At 37.2% G+C, this 19357-nt stretch overlaps 1 protein-coding gene across 2 annotated transcripts in view; it reads left to right on the top strand.

The window, feature by feature from the left end:
• ASCC3 (activating signal cointegrator 1 complex subunit 3) overlaps positions 1-19357 on the top strand; it is a 237592-nt gene that overhangs the window by 33901 nt on the left and 184334 nt on the right. For both annotated transcript variants that reach the window (XM_058174769.1, XM_058174761.1), the window contains exons 9-10: positions 15368-15568; positions 16004-16144. In XM_058174769.1, coding sequence (XP_058030752.1) covers positions 15368-15568; positions 16004-16144 — 342 coding nt within the window. The remainder of the gene's footprint in view (positions 1-15367; positions 15569-16003; positions 16145-19357) is intronic.

Raw genomic sequence — 19357 nt, forward strand, 5'->3', positions numbered from 1 at the left:
TCTCCTACTCTTATTTCCCCTCCCTTTCTTCCTCTCCTTTCCCTTTCTTCTATTCCTCTGTCTCCTTCCTCTCTTCTCCCCCCCTTCTATTCCTCTTTCCATTCTCTCTCCATTGTTGTATTCATTTTCAGTCCAATATTTTCCACAATGGTATGCAAGCAGCTCCGATTTCTTTTTCCACTTATTAAGTATATTTCTCAAAGTCCCCATCACATTTTGGTTATTAACTATGTATTTCATCTTATTCTAGTTTTGCTTTAAAACCTTTTAACTTAATTAACCTTCCACCTCTTATTTTCTTTAATTCCTAATTTCTTATTCCATCATCAATTAATTATTTTATTTCATCATTTACTAATATTTTATATCTTAATTTCAATTATTTTCATATTTAAGCCAATCTACATTTCATATTGCATCTGCTGATCCATTTTATAATAAACAATATACTTCTTGCTTACTTTTTACATACAATTTCTACTATTAACACAGTTCTCTTAAATCAACTAATAAATGCTTTATTTCCCTTCCTTCCCTTCTTTCTATCCATTATTCTTCCCCTTTTAACCATTTTTTTTTGGTCTCTCTAAAATTCCACTTCTTAATATTTTCCTCCCTTTTTCTTATCTATTTCTTTTTCTTTTTATATTTATTGTATCTTTTCCCCCTGAATCCTTTCTCTGATTTTTAAGATTATTACCCTCTCAATTCTCCCCCTCATTCTTTTCCCATTTCCTTCTCTTCCCTTCTTTTTTGAGGAATATTCCGCCCTATCCATTTTCTTTTTGTCACTGTCAATCCCAATGTAATTATCTATCTTTTTATCTTCAATTATTTTCCCTTCAACATTATGTTATTGCTTCTCATTGTATTGTAACCAGTCTTCTGCTTTTTTGTTACCTTTAAATGCTTAGGAACTAATGGAGATGTTTAAAAATGTGCGTGAAGCGAGAATAACAGTGTCTTTTCAACATTGAATTTCTCCTTCATTGTCCCATTATTGGCCTTTTAAGGCTTCCTAAAACTGGCATTTTATGACTTTGGAAATAACCTAGTTTCTAATCTATGGCTCTGGATTTCACCAGAGGATTTGACCCCAAAGGTGTTCTGATCGTTCTTATTGTGTCAATCTCCTTGTTATGATCCAGGGCAGGCCTCTAGAGAGTTCTTTATTTCTCTTAACAAATGTTTCAGCCAAAAGCTCTCCAACAACCGATAAGATTCCACCCTCATGCTACCCTGCAGGTAGCCACTCTTAGACTCCCAAACCCAGCCCCGGTAGTACAAAGAAAGCCCACAGAGTAAGAGCATGCTCACAATGCAAGGTCCAGATTTCCAAGTCCAATCCACTAAGCAGAATCCAGGCACAATACAAAGGCAGTCCTCAGGACAAAAGACAAGTCACAAAAAAGAAGCAGAGATATACCCATGCCTGGCTGCAGGTCCCACCATACAGAGAAAGGGCATTCAGGTAGGACCAGTGCCCATTCCAAAGTTCCAGTGAAGCAGGGGCCAAATACAGTCCACAAGACAAGGGCTAGGTCCAAACCAGAATATGAAAAGCAATCTTCAAAGCAAGGCAAACAGGCACAAGTTGAAGTGGGGGAGTATAAACCAAAGTAAACAATTGTTCCTGGCAAAGACTAACTTCCCAAGACTTCTCTTTAAGTTACTCCCCTCCAGATGTTCCTTGTGAGGAGGGTGGGAGAAGAAATATTACATTATGAGCCATGGTGGCACAGTACTGCAGTACTGCAAGTTATTTCTGCTGACTGCGGGCTGCCAGCACTTGGCAGTTCGAGTCTCACCGGCTCAAGGCTGATTCAGCCTTCCATCCTTCCGAGGTGGGTAAAATGAGGATCCAGCTTGTTGGGGGCAATATGCTGACTCTGTAGACTGCTTAGGGAAGGCTGTAAGGCACTGTGAAGTGGTATAGAAGTCTAAGTGCTATTGCTATTACCAGAAAAATAAAATATATTTTATTTTTATTTACTTATTTTTGTCAAGCATGTATTTTATGACAGATACAAGTGTAAACATAATTATAAATACACGTAAAGGATATGAATAAAAGAAAACATTAGGACAGGGATGGTAGGCACACTGGTGCGCTTATGCACGCCCCTTACATAAGGCCTGGGGAAGAAACAAATTGCATTTTAGTGCAACTTAGTGCAGTAATGAAGCTTAAGATGTACAGGTCTCAAGTGTACATTTTGATCAAAATAATCAATTGATACTAAGGATGCTGAGCAAAAGGTAGACTTGAAATTCTTAGAACAAGAATTAAAAATATACCACCTGTATCACAGCCCCTGTATGTGATGGGGACCTCACTTGAAAGAGATCGTACAGTTTTAAAACTGGAAAGGATGAATTCTAAGGAAGCCAGAATGGTCTCTAAAGGGTGGGAGAAGAAATATTACATTATGAGCCATGGTGGCACAGTACTGCAGTACTGCAAGTTATTTCTGCTGACTGCGGGCTGCCAGCACTTGGCAGTTCGAGTCTCACCGGCTCAAGGCTGATTCAGCCTTCCATCCTTCCGAGGTGGGTAAAATGAGGATCCAGCTTGTTGGGGCAATATGCTGACTCTGTAGACTGCTTAGGGAAGGCTGTAAGGCACTGTGAAGTGGTATAGAAGTCTAAGTGCTATTGCTATTACCAGAAAAATAAAATATATTTTATTTTTATTTACTTATTTTTGTCAAGCATGTATTTTATGACAGATACAAGTGTAAACATAATTATAAATACATGTAAAGGATATGAATAAAAGAAAACATTAGGACAGGGATGGTAGGCACACTGGTGCGCTTATGCACGCCCCTTACATAAGGCCTGGGGAAGAAACAAATTGCATTTTAGTGCAACTTAGTGCAGTAATGAAGCTTAAGATGTACAGATCTCAAGTGTACATTTTGATCAAAATAATCAATTGATACTAAGGATGCTGAGCAAAAGGTAGACTTGAAATTCTTAGAACAAGAATTAAAAATATACCACCTGTATCACAGCCCCTGTATGTGATGGGGACCTCACTTGAAAGAGATCGTACAGTTTTAAAACTGGAAAGGATGAATTCTAAGGAAGCCAGAATGGTCTCTAAAGGGTGGGAGAAGAAATATTACATTATTTGATGAGAGTTAGCTTAAGGGAAAGGGCAAATAAGTACAGGGCGTGGTAGAAGAATATAAAACTATGCATAGTATAGTAAAATAAAGCAACTCTGAAGTCATTCTGTCAAACTGAACATTGAGAGAATCAGGGTAGGCAAAAACAATCACTGCACATAGCTCAGATGTGGCATTTCCAACCCTAAGATGCACTGGACCATTTTAAAACTGAGATAGACAAATTCATGAAATACAAGGCTATAATGCTTAGTCACATTTGCCTTTGGATGCCAACGGTTGAAAAACCATTGGCAGCAGAGTACCATTATTCTTCTTGTGATTACTCTTATAATCTTGTCATAGGCATTTGTTTGTCCATGAAGGGAGCTTGGATTAGATAGGTGCTTAGTATGATCCAGCCGATCGCTGCCGTTACAGCCACATCATACCTGCCTGTACTGTGAGAAATTATTTTGTTATTGTGCAAGGGACTAGCCTCTAATCATAGAAAGGCTACAAATTTATTTATTTATTTTTATTTATTTTGTCAAGCATGTATTTTATGACAGATACAAGTGTAAACATAATTATAAATACATGTAAAGGATATGAATAAAAAAAAATTAGGACAAGGACGGTAGGCACACTGGTGCGCTTATGCACGCCCCTTACATAAGGCCTGGGGAAGAAACAAATTGCATTTTAGTGCAACTTAGTGCAGTAATGAAGCTTAAGATGTACAGGTCTCAAGTGTACATTTTGATCAAAATAATCAATTGATACTAAGGATGCTGAGCAAAAGGTAGACTTGAAATTCTTAGAACAAGAATTAAAAATATACCACCTGTATCACAGCCCCTGTATGTGATGGGGACCTCACTTGAAAGAGATCGTACAGTTTTAAAACTGAGATAGACAAATTCATGAAATACAAGGCTATAATGCTTAGTCACATTTGCCTTTGGATGCCAACGGTTGAAAAACCATTGGCAGCAGAGTACCATTATTCTTCTTGCGATTACTCTTATAATCTTGTCATAGGCATTTGTTTGTCCATGAAGGGAGCTTGGATTAGATAGGTGCTTAGTATGATCCAGCCGATCGCTGCCGTTACAGCCACATCATACCTGCCTGTACTGTGAGAAATTGTCATTTCAGTAACACGACAGATAAATTGTGTGTGCATATATATAGCAAATAGCTCACAAAATCTATGCAATGTATGAAACGCCATGGAATATGCTTGAATTATATATTGTATTATGCTTCCAAAATGCTTAACAAAGAATGCCAGCTGCTATGAAAAAAAGAAAACTGCTCAGATACTGAGGGCCAGCTGCATGCAGCTAGAAACTATATAAAACACTATTCTTTTGCCCACCAGCTTAACTGGTTTTCCATATAATTACCAAGTAACAACTAAAATTTGAATACTGTTATTAACTAGAGTTAAACTTTTGTGACAAAATGGCATACGTAGCGAAAGTTACAAAAGCAGATAATTATTTTGAGTTTTACACATTAAAAATCTGCTCTGGGTAAGAACAAAACAGTGCCCTCTTTTTGTCAGTGTTAGGCACTAACAGAATACATATTATGTGCCCTACATATTTATAGATAATAATTAGGAAAAAAAAGATGCCTTCAGCCACCTCACTTAAATGCTGTGATATCTGGAAATGTTCCGGTTGGAATGGTAGAAATTAGAAATGCAACTTCTCTAAATGCTTTAGCCAAACTAGGCTCAAATGAGTTTGGTTTGCACATGCAAAAAGCGACCTGCCATAATTCTGTCCTGCTATTCAGCAGGTTGCAGAAGAAATTACAGCATTATTTTGGCATTTGGGGAACTATCAGAATGCCACCATTCTATTAGAAGAGCATATATTACAGATTTCATTTATACCATTTGCCCCCCAAACCGTATGAAGTGACAATGCAAATTAGTTATAATGATTTTTTTTATACCTTTCACCAAATAAATATAGAACTTTTAAAAAACAAAAGTTCTAAAACTTTATAATAATTTCTAAATAAATGCATTTCTCTAGTTTGAAAAGCTTACATTATTACATTATGAGCCATGGTGGCACAGTACTGCAGTACTGCAAGTTATTTCTGCTGACTGCGGGCTGCCAGCACTTGGCAGTTCGAGTCTCACCGGCTCAAGGCTGATTCAGCCTTCCATCCTTCCGAGGTGGGTAAAATGAGGATCCAGCTTGTTGGGGGCAATATGCTGACTCTGTAGACTGCTTAGGGAAGGCTGTAAGGCACTGTGAAGTGGTATAGAAGTCTAAGTGCTATTGCTATTACCAGAAAAATAAAATATATTTTATTTTTATTTACTTATTTTTGTCAAGCATGTATTTTATGACAGATACAAGTGTAAACATAATTATAAATACATGTAAAGGATATGAATAAAAGAAAACATTAGGACAGGGATGGTAGGCACACTGGTGCGCTTATGCACGCCCCTTACATAAGGCCTGGGGAAGAAACAGTAAGTCATACTTATAATTAGTAACTAGCAGTCTCTTCTAAATACGGTTACGCAGAACAATAAGCATATTCAGATTCATGAGTTTTGCAGTTTTCCCCCTAAAAAGTATATTTTAAAAGGAATATGAAGTATTTAATTGTAATACAGTAGTAGCTTGGTACTCAATTGCTTTGTAATTCATTGAATTTGGTACTCAATTGCTTTGAAATTCATTGAATTTGGTACTCAATTGCTTTGAAATTCATTGAATTTGGTACTCATCGCACTTCCAGAAACAATTAATGATGAGTATCAAGGTACTACTGTATTCATGTTTAAAATGCCTGCAGCTTTATAAGTCTTCCAAATGGCCATTGTTAAAGTTGTGTGGTGCCTTTTGATGTCTGCTGACTAAAGTCCTTAGAGTATTCGTAAACTATTCAGATAGCACAATCCAATGTGGTTTCCTGAAATTCCAGAGGATTTCTTTAAAGAATTTAATGATTGCTAAAGCCACATACTATATATTATTTTAGAAAATCTCTGCAGGTCTTAAACTTGAAATCTGTCTCTTTTAGGTTCTGTTGCACAAAGTGCTTCAATCTTCTGTGATTGCTTCCAGCATCTTTATGCTATTTTCCAAATTTCCAAATAACTTATGGAGTCAACATTATGGAGTACATTTAGTGTGTCTTGAAGATGGAGCTCAGTTCTATTTGACGCATCTATCTCCTAATGTAACCATTTGAGGCTCTCTACTAAAGAGTGATGCTGTTTAGAGTTGTGTGACTTCAATTCTGAAAGGCTGATGGCAACTCTAGAACCAGGGGTCCCTGTAGCTAGAGCTATATGGAGCATAAATAAAATTAAAAATATACCACCTGTATCACAGCCCCTGTATGTGATGGGGACCTCACTTGAAAGAGATCGTACAGTTTTAAAACTGGAAAGGATGAATTCTAAGGAAGCCAGAATGGTCTCTAAAGGGTGGGAGAAGAAATATTACATTATTTGATGAGAGTTAGCTTAAGGGAAAGGGCAAATAAGTACAGGGCGTGGTAGAAGAATATAAAACTATGCATAGTATAGTAAAATAAAGCAACTCTGAAGTCATTCTGTCAAACTGAACATTGAGAGAATCAGGGTAGGCAAAAACAATCACTGCACATAGCTCAGATGTGGCATTTCCAACCCTAAGATGCACTGGACCATTTTAAAACTGAGATAGACAAATTCATGAAATACAAGGCTATAATGCTTAGTCACATTTGCCTTTGGATGCCAACGGTTGAAAAACCATTGGCAGCAGAGTACCATTATTCTTCTTGCGATTACTCTTATAATCTTGTCATAGGCATTTGTTTGTCCATGAAGGGAGCTTGGATTAGATAGGTGCTTAGTATGATCCAGCCGATCGCTGCCGTTACAGCCACATCATACCTGCCTGTACTGTGAGAAATTGTCATTTCAGTAACACGACAGATAAATTGTGTGTGTGCATATATATAGCAAATAGCTCACAAAATCTATGCAATGTATGAAACGCCATGGAATATGCTTGAATTATATATTGTATTATGCTTCCAAAATGCTTAACAAAGAATGCCAGCTGCTATGAAAAAAAGAAAACTGCTCAGATACTGAGGGCCAGCTGCATGCAGCTAGAAACTATATAAAACACTATTCTTTTGCCCACCAGCTTAACTGGTTTTCCATATAATGTTACAGCATACCCAGTGTCAGTAACCTGAAAACTGTTGATTACTGAATGCATTTCTTTAAATATTCTGTTTTAAAACAAAATGGGGAAGAAACAGTAAGTCATACTTATAATTAGTAACTAGCAGTCTCTTCTAAATACGGTTACGCAGAACAATAAGCATATTCAGATTCATGAATTTTGCAGTTTTCCCCCTAAAAAGTATATTTTAAAAGGAATATGAAGTATTTAATTGTAATACAGTAGTAGCTTGGTACTCAATTGCTTTGAAATTCATTGAATTTGGTACTCAATGCATTTTGACACAAAAATATTGTCCTGGTTCTCATCATTTGTTTGGTGTTCAATGCACAAACTAGAACTATGGTGTCAGTTGCCTTGGGACTCAGTACATTATTCATTTATTTGACACTCATCATTTTTGGTACTCATCGCACTTCCCAGAAACAATTAATGATGAGTATCAAGGTACTACTGTATTCATGTTTAAAATGCCTGCAGCTTTATAAGTCTTCCAAATGGCCATTGTTAAAGTTGTGTGGTGCCTTTTGATGTCTGCTGACTAAAGTCCTTAGAGTATTCGTAAACTATTCAGATAGCACAATCCAATGTGGTTTCCTGAAATTCCAGAGGATTTCTTTAAAGAATTTAATGATTGCTAAAGCCACATACTATATATTATTTTAGAAAATCTCTGCAGGTCTTAAACTTGAAATCTGTCTCTTTTAGGTTCTGTTGCACAAAGTGCTTCAATCTTCTGTGATTGCTTCCAGCATCTTTATGCTATTTTCCAAATTTCCAAATAACTTATGGAGTCAACATTATGGAGTACATTTAGTGTGTCTTGAAGATGGAGCTCAGTTCTATTTGACGCATCTATCTCCTAATGTAACCATTTGAGGCTCTCTACTAAATTGAGTGATGCTGTTTAGAGTTGTGTGACTTCAATTCTGAAAGGCTGATGGCAACTCTAGAACCAGGGGTCTCTGTAGCTAGAGCTATATGGAGCATAAATAAAATCCAGTGCTCAATGTGTCCTCAAAAGGGAGATGTTGAAGAACATGTTTTGTGTGACAAAGTGGTGTCCATGCAACAGAATAGAATAGAATAGAATAGAATTTTATTGGCCAAGTGTGATTGGACACACAAGGAATTTGTCTTGGTGCATATGCTCTCAGTGTACATAAAAGAAAAGATACGTTCATCAAGGTACAACATTTACAACACAATTGATGATCAATATATCAATATAAATCATAAGGATTGCCAGCAACAAGTTATAGTCATACAGTCATAAGTGGAAAGAGATTGGTGATGGGAACTATGAAACGATTAATAGTAGTGCAGATTCAGTAAATAGTCTGACAGTGTTGAGGGAATTATTTGTTTAGCAGAGTGATGGCCTTCGGGAAAAAACTGTTCTTGTGTCTAGTTGTTCTGGTGTGCAGTGCTCTATAGCGTCGTTTTGAGGGTAGGAGTTGAAACAGTTTATGTCCAGGATGCGAGGGATCTGCAAATATTTTCACGGCCCTCTTCTTGATTCGTGCAGTATACAGGTCCTCAATGGAAGGCAAGTTGGTAGCAATTATTTTTTCTGCAGTTCTAATTATCCTCTGAAGTCTGTGTTTTTCTTGTTGGGTTGCAGAACCGAACCAGACAGTTATAGAGGTGCAAATGACAGACTCAATAATTCCTCTGTAGAATTGGATCAGCAGCTCCTTGGGCAGTTTGAGCTTACTGAGTTGGCGCAGAAAGAACATTCTTTGTTGTCCTTTTTTAATGATGTTTTTGATGTTAGCTGTCCATTTGAGATCTTGCAATATGATAGAACCCAGAAATTTGAAGGTTTCTACTGTTGATACTGTGTTGTCAAGTATTGTGAGAGGTGTTTTTCCTAAAGTCTACCACCATTTCTACGGTTTTGAGTGTGTTCAGTTCCAGATTGTTTTGGTTGCACCACAAGGCTAGTCGTTCGACCTCTCGTCTATATGCGGATTCGTCATTGTCTCGAATGAGACCAATCACTGTTGGGTCATCTGCGAACTTCAGTAGCTTAACAGATGGATCATTGGAGATGCAATCATTGGTATACAGAGAGAGAAGTGGGAGAGCACACAGCCTTGGGGGCCCTGTGCTAATTGTACAGGTATTTGATGTGATCTTGCTTAGCTTCACCTGCTGCTTCCTGTTTGTTAGGAAGCTTGTGATCCACTTACAAGTCTGTTCCGGTACCTGTAGCTGGTTTAGCTTAGTTAGAAGAATGTCTGGAATGATGGTATTGAATGCTGAACTAAAGTCTACAAAAGGACCCTTGCATAGGTCTTTGGAGACTCAAGATGTTGTAGGATGTAGTGCAGAGCCATATTAACAGCATCATCTGTTGATCTATTTGCTCGGTATGCAAATTGCAAGGGGTCTAAGAGCGGATTCGTGATGGTTTTCAGGTAGGAAAGCACTAGCCTTTCAAAGGTTTTCATGACTACAGATGTTAGAGCAACTGGTCTGGAGTCATTCAGTTCCTTGATGGTGGGCTTCTTGGCACTGGGATGATGGTAGAGCGTTTGAAGCAAGAAGGAACATAGCACATCTCTAGTGATTTATTGAAAATATGGGTGAAGATGGGGCCAATTGGTCAGCACAGACTTTTAAGCAAGAAGGAGTTATCTTGTCTGGGCCTGGAGCTTTTCCTGGCTTTTGTCTGTGAAATAGGTCCTGCACTTCCTTTTCTGTGATCACTAGGGGTTGTGAACCCAATGAAATGGGGTCAGTTGTAGGAGGCTTGGCTGTTGTTGGTGTGTCTGAGATGGGGGTTGTGGAGATAGGTGGCTGTAGTTTCCTTTCAAACCTGCAGTAAAACTCATTCAGGTCATCTGCCAGTTGTTGATTACCTTCAGCCTGGGAAGGAGGTTTGCCATAGCCGGTGATATTTTTAAGAGTTTTCCACATGTTTGCTGGTTCATTTGCTGAAAATTGATTCTTTAGCTTTTCAGAGTAGCTTCTTTTTGCTGCTCTTATCTCCCTTGTTAGTGCATTTCTGGCCTGATTGTACAGCATTTTGTCACCTTTTCTGTAGGCTTCCTCTTTGGAATGTCGTAGCTGCTTAAGTTTAGGTGTAAACCAAGGTTTGTTATTACTGTGTATTCGCAAGTTCCTTGTAGGTACACATAGGTCTTCACAGAAGCTGACATATGATGTTACAGTATCTGTGAGTATTGTATCTCATGTGATTCGGATGAAAGCCTAGAGGGTGGTGGATAACATTCTTCTACCAGTTTGTACATATACATATATATGTTATTAATAGACTTTTACTCTGTTTAGTTATTGTATGAAGTGAAGAACTTGAGAAAAACTTCAGATGCTATGAAGATATTTTCCCTTCTTCCCTTTTTATTGTGAATGTGACCTGAGACCTTACAGAGGATAACACAACCTGTTCCCCTCTGAATTGTATTGAGTTGTATTAGTTGAGTTGAGTTGTATTAAAACAGAGCCCATGACATTAATGTTTATTCTTGGAATAATGTTCTTTGTATTCACAATTGCCTCACTCCTCCTTGATGGGTTAAGTTTATTACCTCTGTCAGCTATAATTACCCTTTAAAATAGTCTTTGTCAGTTCTGCCCCCTTTTTGTTAAATAGATATTGTAGCACCAAGCTTGAAGGAGGTGGTTTATCTCCCATCATAGGAGAACAGGCAAATTAAATATGTACTCTGAAAAATCATTATTCAGTATGTGTGGAGCTCCCTAAAGTGGTAAGATTGTTGAAGGCTTTAATCGTGACTCATGCACAAACAGCTGGAAGCTGTACCATTAGTAATGCCTGTAGAGAACTTACTCCGGGCCTTTGTGCTCCACAGTTTTATTGCGCAATAAATACACACCAGTTGAGTGCATTTTCTGACAATTTTGCACTTCTGTTGCTGTGAAATTACGTTTTCTAGGAACTCAAAGCATATTTAGGAAAATTGGGTTCTTTCCTAGAAAACTTACCTTCTGCAGTAAGGCTTCCAGAGCTGAGTGGAAGGTGACTGACTGAATATCATCAGCACATCTGGGCATTGCTGTGATGAATGTCATTACTCCATTTATTATCTTCCTTATTTGCCTATTTGCTATTGTGAACTATAAAGTATGTGCTATGAACAAGTGGGGAATACCAAGGAAGCTTCTATCTGCTGGAGCGCTATGATGTTTTATGCATGCACAAATCTGGATGTTTTTTAAATATACAGCTTTAAACATTATCTACCCTTTAACTGTGTGTGTTTCTGAATTATTATATCTGTATCTCCATCAGTTGTGCTAACAATGTAACCCAACACAATAAAATTAAGAAACAAAAGGAGAATTAAAGTAGGTGGTTTAAATATCATTAAATCTACATTTAAAATAGCAGAGGAACTATAACAGGAATAAAATTAGAGACGTAAATTGACTACATCCCTTAGTTAAATCTGAGAATACATACCATAATTTTTCCCAACTAGTTGCAATTCTTCAGAGTTGTTTCTAAACAGGTGATCTTTGAAGGGCAATGCTGATCTTGAGTGTCATGATAGACAAGCAAGCTGTTATCATTATCTCCTTAATTAGCCATTAAAGGAGGAATATCTTCAAATGACTTTATGCAGAATCATACAAAAAGGTGAGATAACACCAATATTTCATAATGTGATCTATATCAAGGGAAAGTAACTTGCAATTATCCATATTTTCCAAAAGTATAGCAGGTTCTCCCACTTTTGAGCATATTGGGAATTATAGTTTGGCGACATTTGGGAGGCCTCAAGTCTCCTATTCTGCTATATAGGTTTAAATTAGTACACTGAAATGTACTAATTTATCTAGATATATGGCAAACTATTCTAGGATGGGAAAAAGTAGCTGAATGTTTTAGACTAAGTGATAAAACAAGAATATCAAAATAACATACTTGCTACTAGATTTTCTTGGATATCTAAATGCTGTGACCTCTCTAAGCTATATCTTGCACATTACTCTTACTGTGAGTTATTTTTCCACATTGCCTCTATCTCACATAATTATACTTTATTTGCAGCAACACAGTTTATATCTTTAATTTTGCACTCAATAGGCAGATAAAACAAAGAAAGTATAATACCACAGAAAGCACTTGAAATTCAAAAATTATAAGCTGTGGGAGAAATGGCACTGGTTTCAATGTCTGTCTAAAAAAATCAGGCTTTTAGCCTTACATGTGCTTTGATCAAACGGAGCAGTGTATTTAAGTTCAGTTGGCTACAATTTTGCTATCTTAATGGAATATGCATCTGTCTTTGAGATGTACTAGTGACCTGCTTTCCTCTTTCCTTGGATGACCTCCAGCTATGCAGTGATCCAGTCCCCACTAGAGTTGAGAAGTGCTTTGAGCTGTCTGTCTTTCTTTTAGAAAAGACAGTGTGATAGCAATATTCTCACTTATGTCACAGATGCTATGAAGGTATTTTCCCTTTTTCCCTTTTTACTGTGAATGTGACCTGAGACCTTACAGCAGGATAACACAACCTGTTCCCCTCTGAATACTTTAGGCTGGGACTCAGGGTCTTTGTATTGAAAATGATCTGGAGGAGATCAGGTTGATCACCTTTTCCTTTCTGGATCTCATGAGCTTGAGCTGCCCTTGTCCCCTGTGTGTTTTTCTTCTAAAGAATGAAATGAAGTTTGTGCTACAACTGAACTAAATGTAGGGGAGAAGAAAGGCGGCCTTCTCAAAAAGGAGGTGGATAGATTTTAAAGCAGGTTTAAAACTAACTCAAGATACTTTTGCTTTCTGTTTTTAATGTTTGTGTTTCAATTTGTCATTTCTGTTGTTTTATGCCCCAGGGTTTCATACACAGTTGTTGCTGTTAAGCATGGCATAGAGAAAAGATTGGAGTGCATCATTGTTTTTGCAACACAAGCAGCAGGGCTGTTTTCATCTAGCATAACAGAGCCCAACATGTTGGCTGTATTCGTATGATTAGCTGGAGGGTGGTTAATTAGCTTTTCTGAAGCCTTGTCATGATCTAGAAATGTAACTGTTCACTAGTCAAGATTCCTTTTTGTCAATATGTTGTTCTGTGGATGCTAGAATAAAATAAAGCAAGTAGTCATATTCTTTTGGGTATTGATTAAGTAATATTAATGTCCCTCCCAAGTATTCTTAAATGTAAGTGCAACCTATTACGCCAGTAGGTTATTCAATGATTTAATAGGTTATTAAATTTAAATATATAAAAACCATAATTTCAGTATAGTGCATTGAAATTTCAGTATAGCTGATCCATACTCAAATTCTTTCTCATGTACAGAATCCAGAAATAGGGTTTTTCCACTGAGCTTATTTGCTTTTTTTAACTTGATCTTTTCTTTCTTGGTTTCCATTATTTTTTTCTTTAAGTATTGTTTTGTTTAATTATGGCTTTAGTGTATTATAGGGTTTTGTTATTATTATTTTTTTAAAACAGCATTGTTAAAAACAAATAAACCTAAAAAGTTTCATATTGTACAGACACTGCTAGCTGTTGGCTTTTACTGTCTGTCTTTTTAATTGCACATAATGTATGAGAGAAATACACAACTGCATTTCTTTTTTCATAAACAATGGAATAGGTTGAAAGAGAGTATATGATATATACGATAAATCTGGAAGATTCATGATAGGGATTTTGAATTATAGTCTCCTAGGCCCTGTGACATTTAACTACTGCACTTCACTGGCTACCGAAAGTTAAATTCCAGATAGAGTTTCATACTGACAGATGGTACTTCTGAAATAAGCTTTTGGGCAGTACTTTGTAATAAGCCAAATTGAAATTAGTCTATTTTCCATTGTTCAATTTCTTTTCCTTTTTTTGCAAGAAATACAAAAATTCAGAGGCCAGGTGCTAGGGTGCGCAGTTTGCAAGAATTATAATGAAAAATGGTAAAAGCTTTATAAAAAAGTAAATGATGTGAAGTGGGTACATGGGTAGTCCTTGACTTGTTACCATTTGTTCAGCAACCATTCAGACTTGCAAAGCAGTGAACGAAGGGACTTACAAGCTGGTTCTGCCGTTACTGCCATTTCAGCACCCCCAATGTTACATGGTAAAAATTCAGGCGATTGGCAGACTGCCCACACTTTTGACCACAAGGGCATTGCCACTCCCCCCACCTGTGTATCTCCCCGCACCGTCTAATCTAGGCCACCTTGCATAGCAGCTCTCTGTCTCAGCACTGGGGCTACACCTGAAGTAGAAGCCCAGGGCAGGGGTGAAATCCACTTACCTTCGCTACCGGCTTGCAAATGAGAGCATGTGTACTCCTCCTCCATGCATGCGCAGAGCTTTCTGCGCATGTGCAAAAGGTCAAAAATGGGATGTGATGACATCCGGGCGAGTGGGTCTTTCTCCTTCCCCTCCTTCCCTCTCTGTGCATGTACATGCATGTGCACACATCCACACATGGAATCTATTTCAGAATATATCTAATGAATTAAACTTTGAAGGGGTCCAGGAAGGAAGAGGGATTGAAATCCTTGCTCTGTCTACCATTTAGTAGACATGGAGCACAAATTGGGATTTACTCCAGTATTTTCTGTTTGTTCCACAAATGCTGACAGAGAAGTGAAGTATAAAGTTTGCATGTGTGTTCATATAAATATAATAAAAAAATAGCATGCAATAGCAACTGAATAGGATATGAACAACAAAAATCTTTAAGAGGAATTAGATACTTGTTAGGTATTTAATGTAAGTCAGGATGATGGCGTAGAGGTGAATTAAGAAAGAAACATAGAAGAGATGAATGGCACCTATGAAAGTTCTTCCAAGAAGAAAAGCTGAAATATTTAAAAATGTCAGATTGAATTGAAAGTTCCGATGCCTCACAATAAAAATAAATATTGTTCAGTGCTTGGTCAATAAATGATAATCCATTTTGTTGTTCAGAGATATTTGCTACTATTTGCATAGTAGTATTTTTAGTAGTAGCCCACCAGTAACTTTTTCATACATTGTTTAATTGGAGTGCTTTTTATCTCTTTCCGGATTTTCCTTGCAGATTGGACAACTTGCTTTCAAAGGCATGAAACGCTTAAACCGAATCCAGTCTATTGTGTTTGAAACTGCCTACAACACAAATGAGAATATGCTAATATGCGCACCTACTGGGGCCGGAAAAACGAACATTGCCATGTTAACAGTTTTGCATGAAATCCGTCAGCATGTTCAGCAGGGCGTTATCAAAAAGGATGAATTTAAGGTAGGAATTCAGTGAAGTAGTTTGACAGAGCTTCATGTATGATTGTCATGTTTATATGAATCTAAGAAATTTTCAAAGACCTCTTGTTTTCTCCAATACATACAGCTACCATGCCTGTTATTTTAGTTGATTGCTGGTTCGCAATTCCTTTTTTGGTTCTGGAAATGTTGCTTGCCTGTGTGGAAGGAATTGGAAATATATTTAACTTAGGTCCAGAACAAATGTTCAAAATGATAGGCCTTTATAAACGAAATATATTGTTTTGTTTAAAAATAGCTGAGCATTTATTCTGAAAATAACAAAAATCCACATGCTGCTATTAATTTTCTCGCTGTGTATGCTCTGTTTCATTTTTTTACATAAGTATCAGTTGACGTGAATATTCAGGGTTGAACATTTTGCTCATTTATCAATCTAGTGTCTTTTTCACTGCAGATAGTTTATGTTGCTCCTATGAAGGCATTGGCAGCTGAAATGACAAATTATTTCAGCAAACGTCTGGAACCACTGGGCATCATGGTGAAAGAGCTGACAGGCGACATGCAGTTGTCAAAAAGTGAAATTCTCCGAACTCAGGTACCTATTTACTTTCTAGGGCACTCTTGACAGTTTTTAAAGAATAACAGTTGAGCCCGTTGTGTCTCATTACTACCCTACATGAGATGAGAACACACACATCATTCCCTGCCTTAGCAGTGCAAGGAATGGATTGGTGGTGCTAAGCAAACTGTCATCCAACAAAACTTTCTCCATCATTTATTATCTGGAATCAGTGGCACATGTTTGATGTTCCAAAATGCTGTCCAGTGACTGACACAGCTGGAGTTTTTATAGGCCTTAAAAGAGGCCTTAAATCTTCCCGATGGTAATAACGTTCAAAATTCCATATTAAGAATGGCTTTATTGGATGAGGGCCAGCTAAGTGAGAGCCAACTCTATCTTCCTAGCAATGTATGGATATGATTGTCTGGCTTCTTCGTAGTATCCAGATAGGCAGGAGGTGGATGATCCATTCAGTTCTCCTAGCTCAGCTTTCTGTAACTACTGCACAAAAGGATGGGTATTCCTATCATTCACAGGAAGCACAACTGCCAAATTGGGTGGGGATTTTGGAAGTTTCCATCTCAAATATCTGGTGACACCAGCTTAGGAAAGGTTGGAGTTATTTCTGGTTTTCTCTGCTTTTTATAAACCCTTTTTGAAAAGAGTTTCCATCCTTCTCTTGACGAGGTAGAGAAGTTCATTATATGTTAGTTAATGAGGCATGCTTCCTTTTTCTTTATTTTGAGCTGTTGGTGATCCATTTGAAGGAAGGATTCTGAAGAGTCTGACTTTTTAAAAGCAATTTCTCTGTACTGTTTAAAATGAAACGCAGTGCTATTATCTATTCCTTCAGTTGCTTTTTAAAAAAACAAGCCTTACAGGTTCATTTCTGAAAAGAAGATATTTCATAAATTTTTGTATGTAGCACGCTCAGAGAAGAAGAGAAATCCAGCAACTAATTTGTCCTTTAGGATTTCCATTTTGTTATTGTTCTTGTTTTAAGACTTTATTCTGAATTGAAAAGTCATTTATGTTGTCATTAGCATTTTCTAATAACACTTGTTCATCCATGGTAGTGTTAGAACTTCAAATCAACCAATCGTAAGTCAAGAACTACTTGTACATATGCCTACCCACACACATACTCACATGCACACATACATACACCTGAACTACTTTGTAGGAATATAACAAAATAATGATTTCATGAATTAATATATAAGTTAAAATATATATATTATATATATTATATATATATATATAAATATATAATAAATATATATATTAATATATAAACTAAGCCATAGTTTATTTCATCTGTGGTTTGAACATGCTACATTGGCGTAGATAAACTAGGCTATAAACCATGGTTGATAAATCATAGTGTGTCCAAATATTACCATATTTTTCAGAGTATAAGATGCACCGGAGTATAAGACACAGCTTAGTTTTGTAGAAGGAAAATAGGGGGGGAAAATCTGCCTACCAGGTATTCATCTGGTTAGCGTCCTTAGTCTGGTTAGCTTCAGCACATTTGTTTGCTGGTTTTGAGCGTGCATGCTTTTTATCTCCTGCTTGGGGATAAAAAACAGCTTCTAAAGCACAACTGATCTTTGGAGAGAGAAGCAATGGGAAAAGCAGGCAAAGCATGGAGATCGCTTCACTTGCTAGCGCCTCCTTAGGGCTGAAAAAAAGCTTCTAGAGCACAGCTGAAAGTCGGAGGGAGCAGGCAAAGGCCGGAAGATCGCTTCACTTTGCGCCTTGTTAGGGCTGAAGAAAAGCTTCGAAAAACTACATTCAGAGTATAAGACGCACCCAAATTTTCAGCTTCTTTTAGGGGGAGGAAAAAGTGTGTCTTATACTCCAAAAAATACACTATGTAGTATTTAAATAGTTCTCATGAATGAAGGCAAATATATGTGTCCTGGAATAATGTTGCAGGATCCAATCTGAGTCGAACCAAAGGTTTATTCTTCCAAGCTTTCAGGCAAGTGCTGGAGCCCATCCTCAGAGAATTTTTTCTTCTCCACAACATGTGAAAAAGCCCAATGAACAAGAGAGAAGTTCCCCGAGGATGGGCTCCAGTATGAGCCCAAAAGCCAGAACGAATTAACCTTTGGTCTCGGTGACCATCTGGATCCTTAAATATTTCTGTTATTAATTTTAGTCCAAAGGTACTTGTAGCATACAAAGAGCCTAATGTGTTTAAACAAGTAATCTGTAAAAGGAAATTATTGATGACTATTATGGTGACTATTTAAATACATTGTGGATACCTGCTATTTAAAACAGATGAATCAGCTTGTTCTCAGTTGGAATTCTATGTGCAAAGAAAAATTCTTAGAAACTGACTGTTTATCCCATAAACACTTGATAGGTAGATTAGCACTCAGAAAATCAGATCATAGAAGATTTTCCTGTAAAGAACTGGTAATTGTAACATCAGATTTAACTACACAATTTGTGGATCGTGCATTAAATGAGATGGCTGATGGCTATTTTGATATAATATTCAAATTCTGAGTGAGAATCTTTAGGTAATCCCTTAATAGGAGCCATCAGCACAATTCCTACATATTAACTGGTTTACTATTTTATAAAAATACAGGCTGATTTTAGTGAAGTGGAAGATTCTTTGCTTAGTTGTGCTTTTTCACAAATGGAGGAAATCACTCAGAGGACTGAATAGAAGACCATCTCAAAGTTTGGGTGATTGATTGCTCTTGCAGTGACAGTGAAGGAGTAAGCAGTAAAACAGACAATCTAAAAGTTGAGGCTCGCAAATGATATTGGGAACTTTTGAATTGTGGGGATGAGGATCTTGATGCGTTTCATCATCTGATGGATTTCAAAAACTTGAGCTACGAAGATTTTATACCCCAATTGCAATTGAACATAATGCATAGATTTTTTTTTTTTTTATAAAAAAAGTTTTATTTTTACAATCTTATCAAATAATTCATCCAATGTACAGTTATATACAATTAGTCGGGCCTGCCCAGTCACCACCCCCCTTTTTAACCTTCTTCCCTCTTCTACCTTCTTTTACTTTCCAAACCTTCCTCTCCTTCTCTTATCTACCTCCTCTCCTCCCTCCACCCTACACTCTTCTCCCTCTTCTACCCCTCTTCCTTCCTCTTCTCCTCTTTCCTACCTCCTACTCTCTTTTTCCTCCCCACCGTTCTAAAATGGCAACTGGTCAGACCCGACCCTACATTAATTATATTTATACATCTTCAATAATCC

The sequence above is a fragment of the Ahaetulla prasina genome, chromosome 1 (assembly GCF_028640845.1).
Source record: "Ahaetulla prasina isolate Xishuangbanna chromosome 1, ASM2864084v1, whole genome shotgun sequence".
Lineage (NCBI taxonomy): Eukaryota > Metazoa > Chordata > Lepidosauria > Squamata > Colubridae > Ahaetulla > Ahaetulla prasina.